Source organism: Beta vulgaris, chromosome 3 (genome assembly GCF_026745355.1).
Source record: "Beta vulgaris subsp. vulgaris cultivar EL10 chromosome 3, EL10.2, whole genome shotgun sequence".
Taxonomy (NCBI): domain Eukaryota; kingdom Viridiplantae; phylum Streptophyta; class Magnoliopsida; order Caryophyllales; family Amaranthaceae; genus Beta; species Beta vulgaris.
In genome coordinates, this window is record NC_079204.1 from 54,220,090 (window position 1) to 54,239,416 (window position 19,327).

At 37.7% G+C, this 19,327-nt stretch overlaps 2 protein-coding genes across 3 annotated transcripts; both read left to right on the forward strand.

The window, feature by feature from the left end:
• The first annotated feature begins 5,053 nt into the window (after positions 1-5,053).
• LOC104889546 (peptidyl-prolyl cis-trans isomerase FKBP65) lies at positions 5,054-11,869 on the forward strand. Of its 2 annotated transcripts, XM_057393183.1 has the most exons (12): positions 5,054-5,297; positions 6,315-6,401; positions 7,405-7,665; positions 8,014-8,088; positions 8,267-8,347; positions 8,440-8,634; positions 8,890-8,976; positions 9,086-9,252; positions 9,438-9,558; positions 9,676-9,824; positions 11,165-11,292; positions 11,508-11,869. In XM_057393183.1, the coding sequence occupies exons 1-12, from the start codon at positions 5,132-5,134 to the stop codon at positions 11,605-11,607; spliced, it is 1,617 nt and encodes a 538-aa protein (XP_057249166.1). In that variant the 5' UTR covers positions 5,054-5,131; the 3' UTR covers positions 11,608-11,869. The 2 variants fall into 2 exon arrangements, with proteins under 2 accessions (XP_057249166.1, XP_048495933.1); XM_048639976.1 differs by having other exon boundaries at positions 9,438-9,824.
• Positions 11,870-15,174: 3,305 nt separating this feature from the next.
• On the forward strand, positions 15,175-17,204 carry LOC130590853 (uncharacterized). The gene is made up of 2 exons (XM_057393437.1): positions 15,175-16,064; positions 16,211-17,204. Exons 1-2 carry the CDS (start codon positions 15,175-15,177, stop codon positions 17,202-17,204), a joined length of 1,884 nt encoding a protein of 627 aa, XP_057249420.1.
• The last annotated feature ends 2,123 nt before the right edge of the window (positions 17,205-19,327 follow it).

Genomic DNA, 19,327 nt, shown 5'->3' on the forward strand with positions numbered 1-19,327 from the left:
TAGAATCTCTATCTCAGGGAGAGACTAGCTACTAGATACCTAAATTACAAGAAAAAAGAAAAGGAAAAACTAGTTCTAGCTTCTCAAAGAAGTTTTACAGTCAAATTTCAAAACTAAGCAGCAGTTAGCCCTACAGCGGTGGAGGAGGCCACTCACTCGCTTCAGCTTCAAATCGCTAGATCTGGATCAAACACGAGATCGTTGTCCATGTCCTTCTGGTGGCAGGGCCTATGAGGGGCGGACCATCAACCACCTAACACGGCACCGACAAGATCAGGGATGAGTCGGTGGTGGCGGTAGATCGGATTTTAAGAATTTCGGAACCAAGCCCGTTATGAAGGATGAATCGCTTCAGATCTGACCATATGGTCTCCTCGTTTCGGTTGCTGAGCCACCAGCAGCGGCGATTACACTAGTACTTAACACAAAAAGAATTATAACTAAATGCACTAATTACATCAACAACTTCCATCCTAAACACCTAACCTTAAAGAAGATAAATTTCTTTCTGTTTTAGCCAAGAGATGATACTAAAGGTCATAATTACAGCATTATCAGCACTATTAAGAAAGGATGAATAGCTATAATTTACCTACCATTCATGCATGTACTGGAAATCACTATAGCTAGCTAATTGACTTTATTATCATCATCTAGCAACATCGATTCTCCACATAAATAACTTTTCCTACCACAATGTATAAATTTTATTATATGCTTTTTGAACAAATTGTGTGTTCTTTTGTTTTGTAATCTTAGCTTGGTAAACTGTTGAGTGATAGTAAATGGTCTTTGAGTTTGTCCTATTACTAGGAGACACTCAACAAATCCCAATTTCACACAAGATATAGCGTCAGCCCCCACTATAAGATAGCTACATTTTTTGACCATTTTATTATAAATGGATCTACTAGTGTTTGCTTTTTGCTAAAATATGTGGATTTGCTATTAGCAACTTTATATTTGTCACCATTTTATTAGCTTTTGCTTCTTCCAGGAGAGATCATACTGTTTCTAACCAAAAACAAATAAAAATCCTAATGAAATTAGAAAATTGCTTTTTCGTGCCTTTTAGATTAGTAGCCCGTTTTTATGAAATGTGAGTGTAAATTGGGAAATATTGATCATATGCTTCAACTTGAAAAAATCGAGAACGTAAACATGTCGCTATTGGATTAAGTTTATTCTTCGAATATGCTCAATAGAACTTTTCAAGCAATTTAAGTAGTACATGTACATTGAATATAGGAAAAATTATAAAGAGTAAGATAATTTGATAATATGATTTAAGATGAACTTTTCATCAATTGGTGTAAGATGAAATTTTATGAGAGAAAAAGGTCATCTTAAATGGTAGCAATTATGTTTTTGGGGTGAGGTTAGCATGAACCATGTTGGGTTTGGGATTGGTATCTCTTAAACCTAAGAAAAAAAGGAGTTTATCAACTTAATTAGAAACCCAATGTATATCTAGCTTAACAATTTAACTACAAACTCTTCAAAAAGAAGAGATACATGAGATCATCAAATATACATAAAATTATATAAATCCCTTGCAAATTGCAATGAACAAGTTTGCTATAATATGTAGGTGGAGATAATAATTTAAGGTAGGATCTTAGAGTTTATTGATATACAATATACATGATCAATTACTATCAATTCACCAATTGGATTAGTAGCTGCTATCATTCAATTCAAAGAGGATACCCTAACTCTGACATGTCTCTTTGGAGAAGGAACATGAAACTCAGAATAATTATGGACATACTTTATGAGATTAAGGATTAATAATTCATTTTTCTTTAGAATTTAAGTAAGAATGTAAAAACAAATTTATATGACGTGATGACAGGTCATTGTACGGTGAATTATCCATGTGGCAAAGTTTCTTCAAAGACAGGGGTTACTTTTAAAATATAGTTCTTCTTTTTCTTAATAGATGCATCATTATTGACTGTCACATTTGGCGATGCACAACTTTGACTATCAATATCTTCAATTATATACTATTAAAAATTAAAAATAATAAATATTTTTAAAATTAAAAATACATATTGAGATTAATCCAACAAGCATTAAGATTATGACATTTATCTTTACACAATAGTAATTAAATATGACGAAAGTTGAATTCCAAATAGCGTAGAAAGTCCATATGATGCATCTATTAAGAAAATGGAGGATGTATTGTATACACTCTCCTAAAATCTAAGGTATAACTATGGCCCTATTCTTTTGGACTTATTTTCAGTTCGTTCAGTTCAATTTAGTTCATTATTATCATTTATTATTAGTGTCACTTATCATCATTATTATTAATTATTATTACCATTTATCATAAGTTTTTTAACCGGATACTCCCGGATTTTCAAAAAAAAAATATACACCAGGTCCCCCCATAAGATACCCCTCAGTTTTATGTAAATACACTCAAAAACCCATATAACGGCGTTAGCCGTCGTTAGTCTTAACTGTAATTAACTCCTAATTAAACTCTTATTAACCTAACTAAACCCAAAAACCTAACTTATAAATAACCCTAACCTTTAACTTTAACCCTAACCTCCCCTTCCGCAGCCTCCCATCACCCCGTCGAATTCCCCACCCCATCCCCCACCCCCGTCGAATTCCCCACCCCTTCCCCTACCCTCCCCCCTATTATCATTTACTATTATTTTTATTAATACTAATTATTATCATTTATTATTATTGTTATTATCAATATTGCTATTATTCGCTACTATTATCATTATTAATTATTATTGTTATATTATTATTATACTAATTATTATTATTAATTATTGTTATATTATTATTAAAGTAATTATTATCATTACTAATAATTATATTATTATTAATTATAATTATTATCAATTATTATTATTATTAATTATTATTTTTATCGGTTATTATTATTATTACGGTTTTTTCACATGGTACCCCTATAGAATTTTAAAATTCACGGGGTATCCTTATAATTTCAAAAGTGATCTAGGTACCGATGCGGTTTAAATAAAATGCATGAAATGTCCTTAATGGCTAATAGCAGCCAAGATTTCGTTAAGTTTAGAGCCAAATTAACCTAATTATTTCAAGTAATTCCTAATTAACCTAATTAATACATCAAATAAAATTATAATAATTAATAAAATAAAATAAAATAAAAACCTTCCTTATTCCACCCCAAACACCCCCACGCCCACTTTTTGCCCCGCCCCACCCCTACCCCCACCCCATCACTATCATCGAACTGCCTAAAGAGAACCACCCCCCACCCCCACCCCCACCCCCGAAATGGTTGGAATCCCTCTACCCCAGCCTCGAAAACCTCCTTCCGAACCCATGGCCCCAACCTTCAAAACCCTCACCCACCCACCCACCCCCAACCCATGACCCCAACCTTCTGAAGCCTAACACCTTCATCCTCCTTCCTCCCAATTGCCTCCACAGCTTATTCGAAACCTCAGCTACATTGCAACACCTGCACACCTAGTCCTAAAGCAAAACCGAGGCAGAAGTCCATTGCAGTCGAAATGAAAACCTCGCACACAACCGTCGCAAACCAACCTGTTTGAAATCAAGTGCTGCAAAGCTTCGCCGCATCCGCTGCACGACGAAAACTCATTGGGGATCTATGGTAGTAAAGCACATGTTTGGTAGTAAAAACAAGGGAAAGGGTTTAAAAAACCCTTCTCCCCTCTCTTCTTCTTTGGCAGCCAACTCTTCTCCAGTGACTTTCTCTTCTCCGTCACTCATTCCTTTTCTCGTTGCCTACTCTCTGCGTCGCCTCCCTCTCTCTCAAATTTATGGTGTGTGGTCAGGGTGAGTCTCTAGCTAGGTTTTTTTCTTGGGTTTAGGCTGGTTGTCGTGGGGTTATGGTGGGTCATCGATGGACTGGGGTGGGACATTGGCGGTCTAGGATGGATTTCTAGTGGGATGGGGTTGGTTTTGGGGGTTATGGTGGTTTTCTATGGGTTGTGGATGGTTTGGGGGGAGGGGCTAGAGGGTTTTCGAGCAACTCGGGGTGGTCTATGGGCGAATTTGGGTGGTCTGTTTTAGGGGGAAGGTAGGCTGTGGGCAAGTTTGGGCTTTGACGTTGTGGTTTTGTGAGTGTTGGAGGTGGTTTGGCGGTTGTTGTGGCGGTGGTGGTTAGAGTGGTGGTGTAGGTGGGGGTAGGGTTGACAAAGGTGGGGTGGGGTGACAGAAGTGGGATAGTGGAGGTGGTTGTTGATAGGGTTGGGCGGTCAAAGATGATGGTCAAGGGTTTTTCATTCTCCCATTTCTAAGTGGAGGTGGTAGTGGGGAATCAAAATAGAGAGATTTGGGGTAATGGAGGGGAAAAGAGGAAAAACAAAACCCCTAATACAAACAAGTTTTAAGGGAATGGAATCAACTAATTCCCTTTCCTGTAACCCCCTAACCAAACACCCACTTAGTTCTTACTCCCCACTTTTCATAATTCCTCTCCTTTCTCTCCTATCTTTTCACCTTTTTTCTGGTTCTAATGAAAAGCAAACCGCGGAGATTAAATAAAAATCAAAGTAGTAGTTGCGTATCTTAAGCTTCACATTACCAAAAATGTAAGAAAATTGGTTAAACGATAATATATTTTGATATAAGCAATATAATACAAATTGAACTAATTATTATGCATATGGTAATATTCTCTCCAACACTGACACATGAATAGGCACGAGGAATAGAAAAATGCGTTAGCAAGAAATATTAAGTTTTTAAAAGTATATATCAAAACGAATCTAACAAGATCCTATATAATTGTATTTTGTCTTGCACATAAATCACAAGAACACATTAAAAAAAGTGTAAATAATTTGAGGAGGAAGCATTTCTATATTTACAGACACTCCAGAATAGACTGTGGGCTTAAGTGGCCGTTGGGTCCACTCTCACCTCAATAAGCTGCTTCTTTTAATACCTTTCTGTAACCTTTCTTGGGCTGGTAGTTTCTGGGCCCAAAATGAGTGGGCCATTTGGGCACCCAAACATTAGAAAAATGCAAAAGCTTCTTCCAATCAAATCATAGTAGTTATAACAACAAAATCCAAAGGAGGGAAATAAACGGCTTATCTCCTTAGCTCATTTCTCTGTTTCATTCTCTTCAATAGTTATGGCTATGGAGGACTCCATCCCAAACATTTCCAATCCAGAAACTAATCAACAACCTCAAAATACGCCGTCGCCGGAAAAATTAATTGGTAACCATGGACTTACAAAGAGGATTCTACGTCGCGGAACCACTTGGCAAACCCCATTTCCTGGTGATGAAGTTGAAGGTAACAATGATTTCTAGATAAGAAAAAAAAAACACGGATTTTACGCATACATTATAATCTTATATGAAGTATAATATATATAATATAGGAGTACATTAAAATAGCTCTAGTTCAAGAATGTGCCAAGAGTTAAAGTGATAGTTTGATGCTAAATTGCTAAGGAATTCTCAAGTCACAACCTAACTAGCTCCAATATTTGCCTAGGACGAGCTTGGAATAGCTTGATGAAAATAACTAATTGTCACGTATATTATCTCTGTTTTGTCCATTGTTATTGTATTTGGTTTCCGGCAACACCACACTACTACACTAGTGCATAATCTAAATTGGCCCGAAAACTCTGAACTATAGAGCAGGTACACCCAACACCATCAACTACGACGTATAGTCAGAACACCACCAAATATAGACTTGGGTACAATCCATATCATAAATGAGGTTAGGGACCAGAATTATCTTCGACTAAAGGGAGAATATTAATGTTTTGTTATTATTATTTTTTCATTTTCTCCCGGGTCTCGATCCTTATTTATTTTATTATTTTGAGTTATTTTGAGGTGGGAATTCTGATTTCCAATCTCATTTATGGTACTGCACCCAAGTTCGTACTTGGTGATGTTCTGACTTTAAGTCATAGTTGATGTTGGGTGCACCTGCCCTATAATTCATAATGTTGAGGCTAATTTTGCCTATTTTTAGTTACATTTTTTCATCTCACAGTATACACTGATGTATCGCTAATGTCAGTGAAAAAAATGTCAATATTCTCAAAGTTTGACCAAGTAAAAATAAGTGAGACAAAGAAAAGAAAAAAGAATATGGGGATTAATAAAAAGTGTTATGCAACAATGCAAGTAATGTTTTATGATTATATTTCAATATTTTGACTAACTTAAATTAAGTTATGTGCAATCTTTTTACACAATCAGAAAAGTCTAGGCAATGTAATACTTAACTGATTTATTTTATTATTGTACATAACTAAATATCTTTGTCTCATGATTTATTGTGTCACAGTTCATTATAGTGGGCACGTTGAGGATGGCTCTTCTCTGGGATCAAGCCTTGAAAAAGGAGCTCCTTTCAAGTTCAAACTGGGACAACGTATGTCGCCTTTAGTTAATATAGTATTTTACACATCTATATCCTGCGTAAATTAAAAACATTTACCATATTGTTTGATAACAAGGAAAATTTTACAATGTTGCTGCCTCAAACTATCTAGTACAATGCAACAATTGCACTTTCGACTATTTAGAAATTTTTTTTAGAAAATATTGGTCAAATAGGAAGAATTTTTGGAAAAGGAGGAGTATTATTTTTCAAAACCCTATTTTTAGGGTATCGCGACATAATTATATTGGTAACGTGGTACCTAGAGGTGGGCATGGGCCCGGCCCGGCTAGTTGTCCGCTACGTGAGCCGCGGGTCTGTCACGGTCAAGAAATTCTATTTCCGGCCCGCACCGGCACGAGCCCGTGTGGGGCGGCCCGCGGGCCGAACGCTTCATTCCTTTGTTTTTAGCTTAAAACTGTCAAAAATACAAAAAAAACAACATAAAACATGGGCCAAGCCCGCAGGAAGCACGAGCCCGGCACGCGGGCTTGGGCCGGGTCGTGGACAAATTTTTAAAATTTCAATCCCGACACGCCCGGCCTCGGCCCGCCATTTACCCAAGCCCGCGGGCCGAGCCTGTGAACAGGCCCTTCCCATGCCCACCTCTAGTGGTACCTATGTAGCATGGGTACCTCTTTTAGGTCACATATTTGTACTTGCACTCGCACCCGTACCCGATATGATACGTATCATGTATTGCGCATATCCTTTCCTAAAATTTCAAATCTCGCCATTTTATGACCCCATACCCGTATCCGTTTATGTGCAACATAGCGTGGTACAACTATATTGTACAAGAATTTTTCCAATTACCGTAAATTTTCTCGGTGAAACTTTTAGATAGTTGCATTATTGAATCTTATGGTTTGTATGAAAAGCTATTTTTTTCAGGCATTTAGGTGGGCATAGATTGTCTGTTAATCTTTTTACGTACAGAAATATTGAGTTGTGTGTTAGTCATGTAACTAACTAGGATAACTGGATTACCCAGGTGAAGTTATTGAAGGATTAGATGAAGGGGTGGCTACTATGAAAAAAGGGGAGAGAGCCATTTTCAAGGTACCACCCCAATTAGCCTATGGAGAGGCTGGTTTTCCGCCCCTCATTCCGCCTCATTCGACCCTCATCTTCGACGTCGAAATGATATCTTGGAGCACCATAAGGGATGTTACCGGAGATGGAGGTGTATTAAAGAAGATCATCACCGAGGGAGAAGATTGGGCGACTCCTAAAGATGGTGACGAGGTTTCAGGTGATCATAGTATAGTTAGCCAAACAAAATGCATAGATACTCCGTTTATTCATAAATAATGATACGACTTATCCTAATACATGTGCATGTAGCTCATATCTATAACAAACATGTACAATAGTACAATTTCAAACATACCCTTTGTGTATTCTGTTACTTACCATAAGGCACATAACAATTGCGAAAATGATAATTGTATCTTTGATGATTCTATTTTATGACAAAAACCTGAATTAATAGGCCACTTTCTAAATTTAGTGAGTTATAGTTCTTTTGATATCAATATGGAAATGTTCTTGTTTTATTGATTTATGAACTCACATTAACTTGTTTCCTTGGTATTGTTAGTCAAGTATGAAGCCGAGCTCGAAAATGGCACTAAACTTTCTAGCTCCGAGAGTGTGGAATTTCATATAGGGGATGGTAAGTAACAAAGTAAATTTTCAACTGTTCATAAATAATACTTCCTCCGTTTCGTTTTAAATGTAACAAGGGGTATTTTTTGTGAGATACAAAATATTCCTTTCTCGCATTTAAAACAAAACGGAGGAAGTACTTCTAGATTTGTATATTAACTCTATATCATATGTTATGTTCATAGGAAAGTTATGTCCTGCCATTCATAAAGCTGTAAAAACAATGAGAAGAAAAGAAAAAGCAGAGCTTTCTGTTAGGTTCTCTTGTAAGTTATCTTTGAATTATCAACTTCAAGATAATTATATCCTTAATTATCTTTTGGCGAGATTATATACCGATTTTAAGATAGATTTATAGATGGATTTGAAGAGCAACATGGAAGTGTAGAAGCCATAACAAGTGATTCAAGTTGTTCCAACAACTTAACAATATTTCTTGAGCTGTTATCTTGGAGAAGTGTTGTGGACATTGTTGGGGACAAGAAGATCTTCAAAAAGGTTATTTCTGCTGGAGAAGGTTTGAGTTATCCAAATGAAGGTTCTTTGATTAAAGGTGCTTAATTTTTCAATCATTATAAAAGGTCATTCACTAGTTTGCCTAATTATATGCCAGTTTTCATGTAACGATTAACTATATACAGGCTTCCAATACGCGTTTTTTTCACCATTAACATCTTTACTTGTTTGTTTATTAAATCTATAGAAGGTTTTTTTTCGAAAATAGAAATATAAATGGATAAACAAGATCCTACATGTACTCGAAAACGTACTACTACTTCTAAAGTTTACAAACTTTGATTGTAAACAGTTATATATGTTGGAAAACAAGAAGATGGAGCCATTTTCGAGCGAAAGGGGTCTAACGAAGAGCCATTCGAGTATATGTGTCTAGAAGGTATACTTCCTATACAGGAGTAGATCATAACCCCCTACAAAATGTTTCTTCTAGGAGTAACATTTTCAAATGATGCTGGTACTAATTTGCTAGGCATATATGTTAACAGGTCAAGTTAACGAGAACTTAGACAAAGCAATAATGACTATGAAAAAGGGAGAAAAGGCACAAATCTTTGTTTCTTCTGATGATATGCAAGGTGATCATGAAGTATCAGAAACAAAAATTAGTAGTTCAAGGCTTCTCTATGAGGTTCAACTACTAGACTTCACAAAGGTATGTACACTTTAATGTTCCTTCAGGTTCGAGTGGCTAAAATAATCTCGACTCATCATTTCATCTCAAATACTCGTGTCAGATACTTGAGCACCCAAGTCCGAATAACATAAATGAACCAATACTCATATCATAACACTAGTAATGAAGGAGATGTCTTTACAATTCTATTATTACCTCTTCAGGAAAAACCAGTCTGGAAGATGGAGACACAGGAGAAAATCGAAGCGTGTGAGAAGAAGAAGGAAGAGGGAAATGCATTGTTTAAGGCAGGGAAGTTCTGGCTTGCTTCCAAGAAATATGAAAAGGAAAAGGATCTGACTTATGAACTGATTAATAATGTTGATAATGAGCTTTTATTTTGCTTAAAATTGTTTTCTGATTGGAAAATTTACTTGTGTTTGGTAACTACAATTTGTATGCAGGCTGTAAAATGCATAGAATTCAACCATAGTTTCTCAGATGAGGAGAAGCGTAAAGCAAATGGACTGCTGTTATCTAGTAATCTGAATAACGCAGCATGTAAGCTTAAATTAGAAGACTTTGTTGGAGCTGCAACACTATGCAGTAAGGTCAGCTTTCTTTAGGATTACTTTCTTTTCTTTCTTTTTTTTGTGTGTAAATGAACGACTAAGTGCAGCTATATATACGGAACTCAACCCAATTCTGGGATACCGTTTACACAAGACTTTACCAGTAACTAAATGCCCAAATTGAATGTAGTTGGATTGAGCCACGCACACTATTTAGGATTACTTGTACACAATACACATCTAGAAAATGCCCAAATTGAATATAGTTGGATTGAGCCACGCACACTAAGATTGAACTTACCTACATAATAGAGTATATGGGCTGGAAAGTGACAACCGAAATACGGTCCAAATAGGAGTAATATTGTCCATATGATATGGCCTATGGGTATGGCATATTAATATAATTGTATAAATGAAATTAAAAAGGCCGGTCTAATTAAATTTAAATTTGTCGAATTTACTTTCAGCAAAAACAAATTGTCGAATTTGATTGGAATTTGAAAAGTTTGGATTGGATCTAGATTCAGTCATTCAGAAGCTAAAAATTCATTTCTTAAGTCTAAATGGATTAAAGAAACACCACATAAAATATAGATTGATATTCCATATAATTTATGTGATATTATACTAGTTAGTTTCTAAAGTATCCATTAATTCTTTGCTTTAAAGATAATTGGGTCGAAATGGGTAAATTTTTATCTCTTTTTTTATGTATAAAATAGGGCTTAGCTGGGCTTCAATGGAAAAAAAAATTGTTAATTTAGAAATTTCAGATGGGCCTAGATTGGATCGCTCAAGAAACGTATTAGGAAATGAATATGCCAATATGGACTCATTTTTTTCGAGTCCAAGACATTTTGGATTGTACTTAAACTAAACAATGGCTTAAGCAATTCATCCAATTTTTACCCTAATTGTGCATGAATAATTGAATAGTCACTCTAATTTTATGTCATTGAACATAAATTACCCTGAAATTTTTTTTAGATATTCATATTTCTTTGGATTTATTATCACATGGGTTTTCCTAATGTATGTCACAAAGCATAGATTAACAATTTCAAGGTCTCATAAAAAAAATATAGTAAGATTTTTTTTTTTTTGGGATAGTAAATAAGGTCATAAGGATAGATACTGAAGATAGAGATAATCATGTAAGATTTTTTAGTTTAGTTGGATTTTGAAATTGAAACTTTTCGTATAAAAATATCTTTATATCTTAATTATATAAGATTTTTTATTCTGATCGTAACCTATGGTTAATGCCTTCTGGTAAAGGTTAGAAAGACGTTTTTCAAATTTTTGTACTTCAAAGTAGAATATGCAGCTAAGTATAACTCTTATTTAATCTAATTCTTAATCGTTGCTTGTATTAGGCTTTAGAGCTTGATCCAGATAACATCAAAGCTCTGTTCAGAAGATCTCAAGCTTATTTGCAAACCTCTGATTTAGACAAAGCTGAGGCTGATAGCAGAAGAGCACTAACAATTGATCCAAATAATAGGTACTTCATATTTAAATGCCTCCAAAAGACCAAAACCTTATTTTTATACTTCCTCGCCGTCTCGTTTTAAATGCAACAAATGAATATTTTATATCTCACAAATAATATCCATTTGTTGCATTTAAAACGAAACAGAAAAAGTAGTTATTACAGCATTTAATGGATAACCAAGATTGTTTAAAGATGACATTTTCTTAATTATTATGGGATTACAGGGACATCAAGCTTATTCTTCAGGTGATAAAGACTAAACAAAAGGAACATTCCTTGTACCAAGCTCAGTTGTTTGGTACAATGATCTCAAAAATGGTCTAATTTGTTCATAATGTAACTAGATTAATTGCAACTGTGTATCATTTATCTGAGATTATTATGTATACACTCTTCTTAATTAATTTATCATACTGTAATATCAGGTAACACTTAGGCCTATTAAAAAAAAAAAAAAAGGTAACACTTAGGCATGACAAATTGACAATATTGTAATATTATGTAATACTTAGACATGTCATGTTATGTTGTTTGAATAATTTTCTTTTGATGGGACGAATTAGAAATAAAGCTTAAGTTCTAGTCATGTATTATGGTTTATGTGATAAAATGCCATGGTTAAAACTTGCATAGTGTTAAGATGGGTATATAAAGAGCATGAGAGTTGTGTTTTTTCCAACTAGTAGTGAGACAAATAGGGATGAAAAGTCCATCATATGTTTATTAGGCTTGTTTTTTTTTTACTGAATTAATGGAATTTCAGTTAGTTCAGTTTAATTAAGTTCAGACAAAATTCATTTTAGTTAAACTAGTTTCATCTCATAGTTTCAGTTCAGTCCAAAAGGACAAGGACTTAGCTGTTATTTTTATATGTAAAGTTGGTATGTTGGAATTTTGCCCCTCATTATATGTCTTTTTAACTTCCAAAAAACTATACCATTCAACTTTCATACTTTACAATGTGTAACTTTTATCAGTTTGTACAACAACAAAAAAAAAACTAATATTTTGAAGATATTTATTGAGATGAATTTAATAAGATTGAATGTGATTTTATAAAATGACGTTTAAGTGAATCTTGTAAATAATATAAGTAAGTTAAAGAGAATACAAAGCACATCTCCAGTATAAATTGGGATTAGGGGTAACAAGGGGATCACAACCCATAAGGAAACTTCCAGAGACTGGAAAGTGGGAATTTATACGCACAAGCAAACATCCACACAAACATTCCAAATTTGAGGTTAATGAGAGTCGAACTCCTGACCATGAGGTTGGGAGGTGGGAGCTTCAATCATTAGGATCCCACGTGATTCTTCTAGATTAAAATATTGATGATGAAGATTATTTTTGAGCAATAACTGAAAAGGATATTATTATTGCTAACTTGTATGCCAATTAATTACCAGAAAAGCTACTACTATAATATGATGCGTTGGAATATTTGAGTTTTGACGCCTATGTTTTGAAAAGAAAGCAGGAGCTTCATTGATCAAGAAATTGAATTTCGATTATTTGTGGACATATCAATTAGCCGAAGGAAACAAATGAACAATAGTCAAAGAGAAACTAGTATTTTATAATTCCACTCAAAAAAAAAAATAGAATTTTAGAATTTTAACGTGTATCATTCTTATTTAGTAGTTCTCACTCGTAACTCGTAAAGGATCGTAGTTTGCTCTTGACCAAAATGATTTCTACTTCGAGCAACTTTTTTGCTTCACCAAACAAGATTGATTATTGAATATGGGACAGTAATAGGTAAATACATCGATCGACTAACCTTATATGGAGTAGAAGTTTGCTTCTCTTCAAGTATTATTAGTTGCAAGTTTTTACTAATCTATAATACCCCTTTGGCAATTGTTTACTTGCAACTTGCAAGTATTGATCATCTAGGTTTGTACAAGGACGTGTCATGAGTAGTTATAATTTAAAATTCAAAAAGGAAAAGTCATTTTATACTAACATATTAAAAGATGTTTCTAATCAAGGAATGATCCCACGTGTTGCAAGTATTGATCATCTAGGTTTGTACAAGGATGTGCCGTGAGTAGGTATTGAGATCCTATAGAGTTTCAAAATAACTCTACACTGTAGAGTTCGATATATCAGTCGTTGATTAAGAAATCAAAGGCTTGTATTTTCTTTCCCAAAAATCCCCCCTGAAATATTCTGCCCATATCTTTTCCTTTTCCACTAATCATGAGCCCTTGATTTTATAATATATGGTCAGGATTCAACTCTACTCTATAGAGTTTTCATAAAACTCTAGAGGATCCGGACCCCATGAGTAGTTATAATCTAAAATTCATAAAGAAAAAGTCAATCTATCTTTATTATATAAGCCAAGGGAGGAAGTGTGGTGTCCCCATTTGAAATGACTAGAATACCATCTAATAACTTAAAATAATATTTTTTTTATAATAAATTTAAAAATGAGAATCAATGCAACTTGCCATATGGAATTAACTCAAATAAAAATGAAATATGCAATTACCATTAATAACTTGACTAGATTGACACAATCATCACTTCACGAAATTAATTAGAATATTCAATTAGAAAAAAGTTAGTGATATATCATGACAGCATAATACTTCGTATTTACAAAGTTCAAACAATATGGTGTATTAACATTTACAATCGTTAAAGAACTATACTAAAGCCGCTGACAAATAATTATTAAATCTCGACCAAAATTTTCTAACAGTTAAAAATCGGTCACCTTTAGTTCAAAAAGATAATAACATCTATAAAAAAAATCTCAATAATTTAAATCACTACCAAATAATTTTAAATTAAAAAAAATATGTCTATTCGTACATAATATTGTCGACGCAAGCATGGCGTGTATATATTACTAGTATTAACATATTTAAAAGGTGTTACTAACCTAGAAATTGCGTTATATAACGCTCTCCCTTAAATTGTTTTACTACACGTGGTCATATATAACAGAAAAAATAGTAAATGCGATACATAGGATTTAATCCCATAATATGCTTAGCTCCTTTTCATAGTAGTGAAACAACTTACCATCACTTCACTAGTTAACTTGCACACTTGCACTTTAATTAGAAAGGGCATAGATATTTTTGATAGTTTCCCTTTGGCTAACCAGCGGTGAAGGAATGCACATAAAGACAAGCTTTTATATCAATTAGTGACAAAAATCCATTTAACCTAATAGTTCCTTTCCAAACTACTGAACTGAGAACCCGTAAGATTTCCTGCCAATATTAATTATCACGTGAAAGAAGAACACCATTAATATCTCCAAAGCATTATTAATATTCGTGGAACATTAATTTGCTTTCCACTATGAGAGATTGGAGTAAAATAGTAGGAAAGATAACAAAAAGTTTGAAACTAAGTGTATGGGGGCTGACTAAGTTCTATACCGGTTTAATTGATATCGGTCTAATAGCTTTTGGGCTTACGAGCCTGGACTTAGATCCAGTTTATATCTCCAGTGCCTACGGGCCTAAAAGATATACTTTCAGTAAAAGATAAGAATATATCCTAAGGGAATATTCTTGGGGATCTCTCCCGTAAATACCGGGCCCAATAAAGAGATGGGCTTAATCGAGTCCCTATAAATACTCCGTTAATCTGAGTCATAAAGTACGTACACGAATCCCAATACATTATACTTGAGAACTACCGGCCTTTAACCTAATACTGACTTAAGCATCGGAGGGGCGTTCCTCGGATCAACCCCCGAGGCTAGTTTACTTATTCTCTTTTGCAGGGATCCAAACCGGCTTCAATACAAGGACTTAACGGTTCAGGACCCTATAATTTATCCCATACCGGAACAATTGGCGCTAGAAGGAGGGGCGAACGATACCTTGTAATCTAAGCCATCTCTTGCAAACAAAAACCCTTATGGATCCTAAGCAGCAATTAGGGATGCCGGAAACCGATGAGAACAATGTCCCCATTGACCAAGCCCCTCCGGGGTACACAACTCCGCTGCCGGCCGCTAGGCACAATCGGCCACCTGTGGACACGGCTAGAAAAACCCCTGAAACTCCCCAGGAAGACATCTTCCACACCCTACAGAATATGTTCACCCCAGAACAACTCAGAAGTGCAGCAGAGGTTTTTCAGGCAATGGCAAGCGGTACCCCACCGACCGGTCCCCGGCCAAAGCAACCCTTGAGCAGAGCCCACAGCCCGGTGAGAAAGCTTCGTACACCGTGGACGGGCCGCCAGGGCGAGCGAGACCGGCATGACCAGGATCAGGTGGCAAACTCGAAGACCCCCACAAAGCAGGTTAATGACCAGGAAGAAGAGGAGGAGGCGCAGGACACTGAGGTCCAGCAGCATTCCTCCCAGCCGAGAAATCGAAGTGAATACCGGCGTAGAGCACAGGTGTCGCTGCGGAACTCGCCCTTTTCCACTGCGATTCTACAGGAGCCCATGGAAAAACTGAAAATGCCGACATGCAAGTATGACGGTAAAACTGACTCAGAGGACCATATATCGGCCTATGAGGGTCATATGATGTTGTACACCGATACTGACTCGGTGTGGTGTAAGGTGTTTCCATCTACCTTGCTCGGACTAGGGCAGACCTGGTTTAAAAGCATTCCGCCGACAACTGTGTTTGACTTCCGACAACTCACATCCATGTTTGTAACACACTTCGTCAGCAATAAGCGTCGTGAACGAACAACCGGCGAGTTAATGTCTATTAAACAAGGAGAGACGGAAAGCTTGAGGGATTATGTCGGGCGTTTCAATGCCGAAGCCGTCACCATCCCGACACTGCAGTAGGAAGTAGCAGTACTGTCCCTGATGACGGGGTTGAAGGAAGGTACCCCATTTCGCAGTTATCTCGGCAGAAAAAAGATGACATGCCTAACAGAAGTCCTGGGAAAGGCTAATGACTTTATCAGGGGGGAAGAATTTGACAAAGCGGCAACGCGAAAAGGCCAGCGGCTATAGAAAAAGATAAAGAGAAGGATAAAGATAAGGATCACCGGGATGACAAGTACCGGAAGGACAAAAAGTCCGAGTCCACCGGCAGAAAAGAGGAGAACAACTCTGTGAAAAAGGGGTTCGAAGGAAGGCCAGACAAATACAACAATTATACTCCGCTGACAATATCCCGGGCCCGGATCTTTGAGCTGCATAGTAAGGACGATAAGTGGCAAAGGCCGCGAAAAATGTACTACAAGGGTAGGGATAAGTCCAAGTGGTGTGAATTTCATGATGATTACGGTCACAAAACAGATGATTGCAAGGACCTTAAGGACGGGATCAAAGACCTCGTCAGGCGAGGTTACTTTACCCAGTACCAATCAAGGACTGATCGCAAAACTCCTCCAAGGGAGGATGAAAATAGCAATAGAAGACCGGTAAAAGACAGGATCACTGAGATCCACATCATAAGCGGAGGACCAACGAGAGGCGGTAGTATTCACGGGGCGAAAGCTAGCCTCAAAGAGGTCCGCCACCAGGTGAACTATAACAATGCCAGAAAATGGCCGGCACCTCCATCTATGCCGTCTGTAGCTTTTACTTCAGAGGACGCTAAAGGGATCGTTTATCCTCATGACGACCCTTTGGTAGTATCTCTGCAAATATCCAATGCAATGGTCCATCGCGTTCTAGTCGACGGAGGAAGCTCTGCCAATATTCTCTACAAAGAGACGTTTGAAAATATGGGATTTGACGAAACATGTTTGAAACCAGTCTCTTACCCGGTTATCGGCTTCACAGGAGCATCTATTGTCCCAGAGGGGACGGTAAAGCTGGCGGTCAAAATAGGAGAGGGGTCCCGGTCCAAGGACCTCATGGTGGAATTTCTGGTCGTAGACGTCCCGACGGCGTATAACGCCATCATTGGGAGGCCGCTAATTCATGACGCCCAGGCTGTTGTCTCAACGTATCACCTTACCATGATCTAGACCTCCAATGACGGAACCCGAGAAAATCAGAGGCAATCAAGAGTCGGCAAGGGCATGCTACCTTACCGCGCTAAAACACTCTGATCATAAAGGCGGCCGACACACCACCGTCGAAAGAAAGCGGAGAAGGCTGGAAAATAAGGCAGAAGGACTTGTCCATGGAGAATTTCGAGGCAAGGCCGGCAGATCACCGAGACCTAGCCCTGCGGGGAAATGAAGAAATCAGTCTGGAAGAGGACAGACCCGATAGAACAGTAAAAATTGGGTCCGATTTGGGTGAAGAAGTGAAACTTAACCTAATTTCCTTGTTAAGAGGACATGCCAACATTTTCGCCTTCTCGGCAGACGAAATGTCGGGCATTGACCCGGATTTCATGGTGCATCGCCTGAATGTGAACGAGGATGTAAGGCCGGTAAAGCAAAAGAAGCGAAACTTCTCAGCCGAAAAGAACGCAGCCATAAAGGTGGAAGTAGACAAGTTGCTAGCGGCAGACTTCATTGAACCCTGCGACTACCCAGAGTGGTTGGCGAATGTAGTGATGGTGAAAAAATCCAATGGGACATGGCGTATGTGTGTAGACTTTACCGACCTCAACAAAGCCTGTCCAAAGGACTGCTACCCATTGCCAAGGATTGACCAACTGGTAGACTCAACTAGCGGCCATGCACTGTTGAGCTTCATGGATTCTTTTTCAGGATATCACCAGATAAGTTTGTTAGAATCCGACAGGAACAAAGCGGCCTTCATCACGGACGCAGGAGTTTATGCCTATAAGGCAATGCCGTTTGGGCTCAAAAATGCCGGTGCTACCTATCAAAAGCTGGTAGACAAGATATTCGAGCACCAAAAAGGCAGAAACGTAGAGGTGTATGTGGTCGACAGCATAGTCAAGAGCTTAACAGAAGAGGACCACATAGTTGACCTAGAGGAAACGTTTGAAACACTCCGACAACATCAAATGAAGTTAAATCCGAAGAAATGCGTGTTTGGAGTACGATCCGGCAAGTTCCTGGGCTTCATGGTGAGCGAAAGGGGGATAGATGCCAACCCCAATAAAATCAAAGCCATCAGTGATCTCCCTGAGCCAAAGAGCATCCGGGACATTCAAAAGCTGACCGGGCGGATGGCGGCCCTAACAAGATTCGTTTCCAAATTAGCGGAAAAGGCCTTACCATTCTTTAAAATACTCAGGGGAAACAAGAAGTTTGAGTGGGGAGAAGAGCAGAAGCAAGCCTTCGAGAAGGTAAAAGAGCACTTCCTGCGACTGCCCGCCATAACCCGGCCAGAGTTGGGGGAAAAGCTGCAGCTATACGTGTCGGTAATCGAGAAGACGGTCACGGCGGTGTTGTTAGTAAACCGGCAGGGACAACAAAGCCCCATATACTTTGTCAGTCATGTACTTGCCGGTGCGGAGCAGAGGTATGAACTACTGGAAAAAATGGCATATGCCGTCTTGATTGCAGCAAGAAAGCTGAGACCATACTTTGACTCCCACACTGTCCAAGTCCTCACAAATCAGCCTTTGGAAAAAGCTCTCCACAAACTAGACACCACAGGCAGACTATTGAAGTGGACAATTGAGCTATCGGAGTTCGACATAGAATATCGGCCGCGTACCGCGATCAAAGCCCAAGCTTTAGCAGACTTCATAGTGGAGACAACTTACTCTGAACCAGCAGAATCCACCGGCAGGTGAAAAATTGAGGTGGATGGGTCAGCAGCCCAGAGTGGAGCCGGAGCCGGAGTGGTCATGACGTCCCCAGAAGGGGAAATCTTTGAACATGCCATCCCTTTTGGGTTTAAGGCCTCCAACAATGAAGCTGAGTACGAAGCAGCTGATAAGTGCGTTTCTAACGCACTTTATGACCTTCTTTTGGCTTGTTTTAGCTCCCTTTTCCTCCTTTTCTTCCTTCTTTCTCCTCACTTTTCCCTTCTATTTCATTCACGTGATCATACTTGGTCATAGTGACATTTTGCTAGATTTTCGATCTATTTCGATCGAATTTCTAGCACATATGCTTTCACCATGTTTGTTCGTGTTTCTATTGCAGGTATTGCCCTCTTCGGGGTCGAGAAATGCGAGACATGGCATAAGGGATCGAGCTAGAGGCTGAAAGGTAGC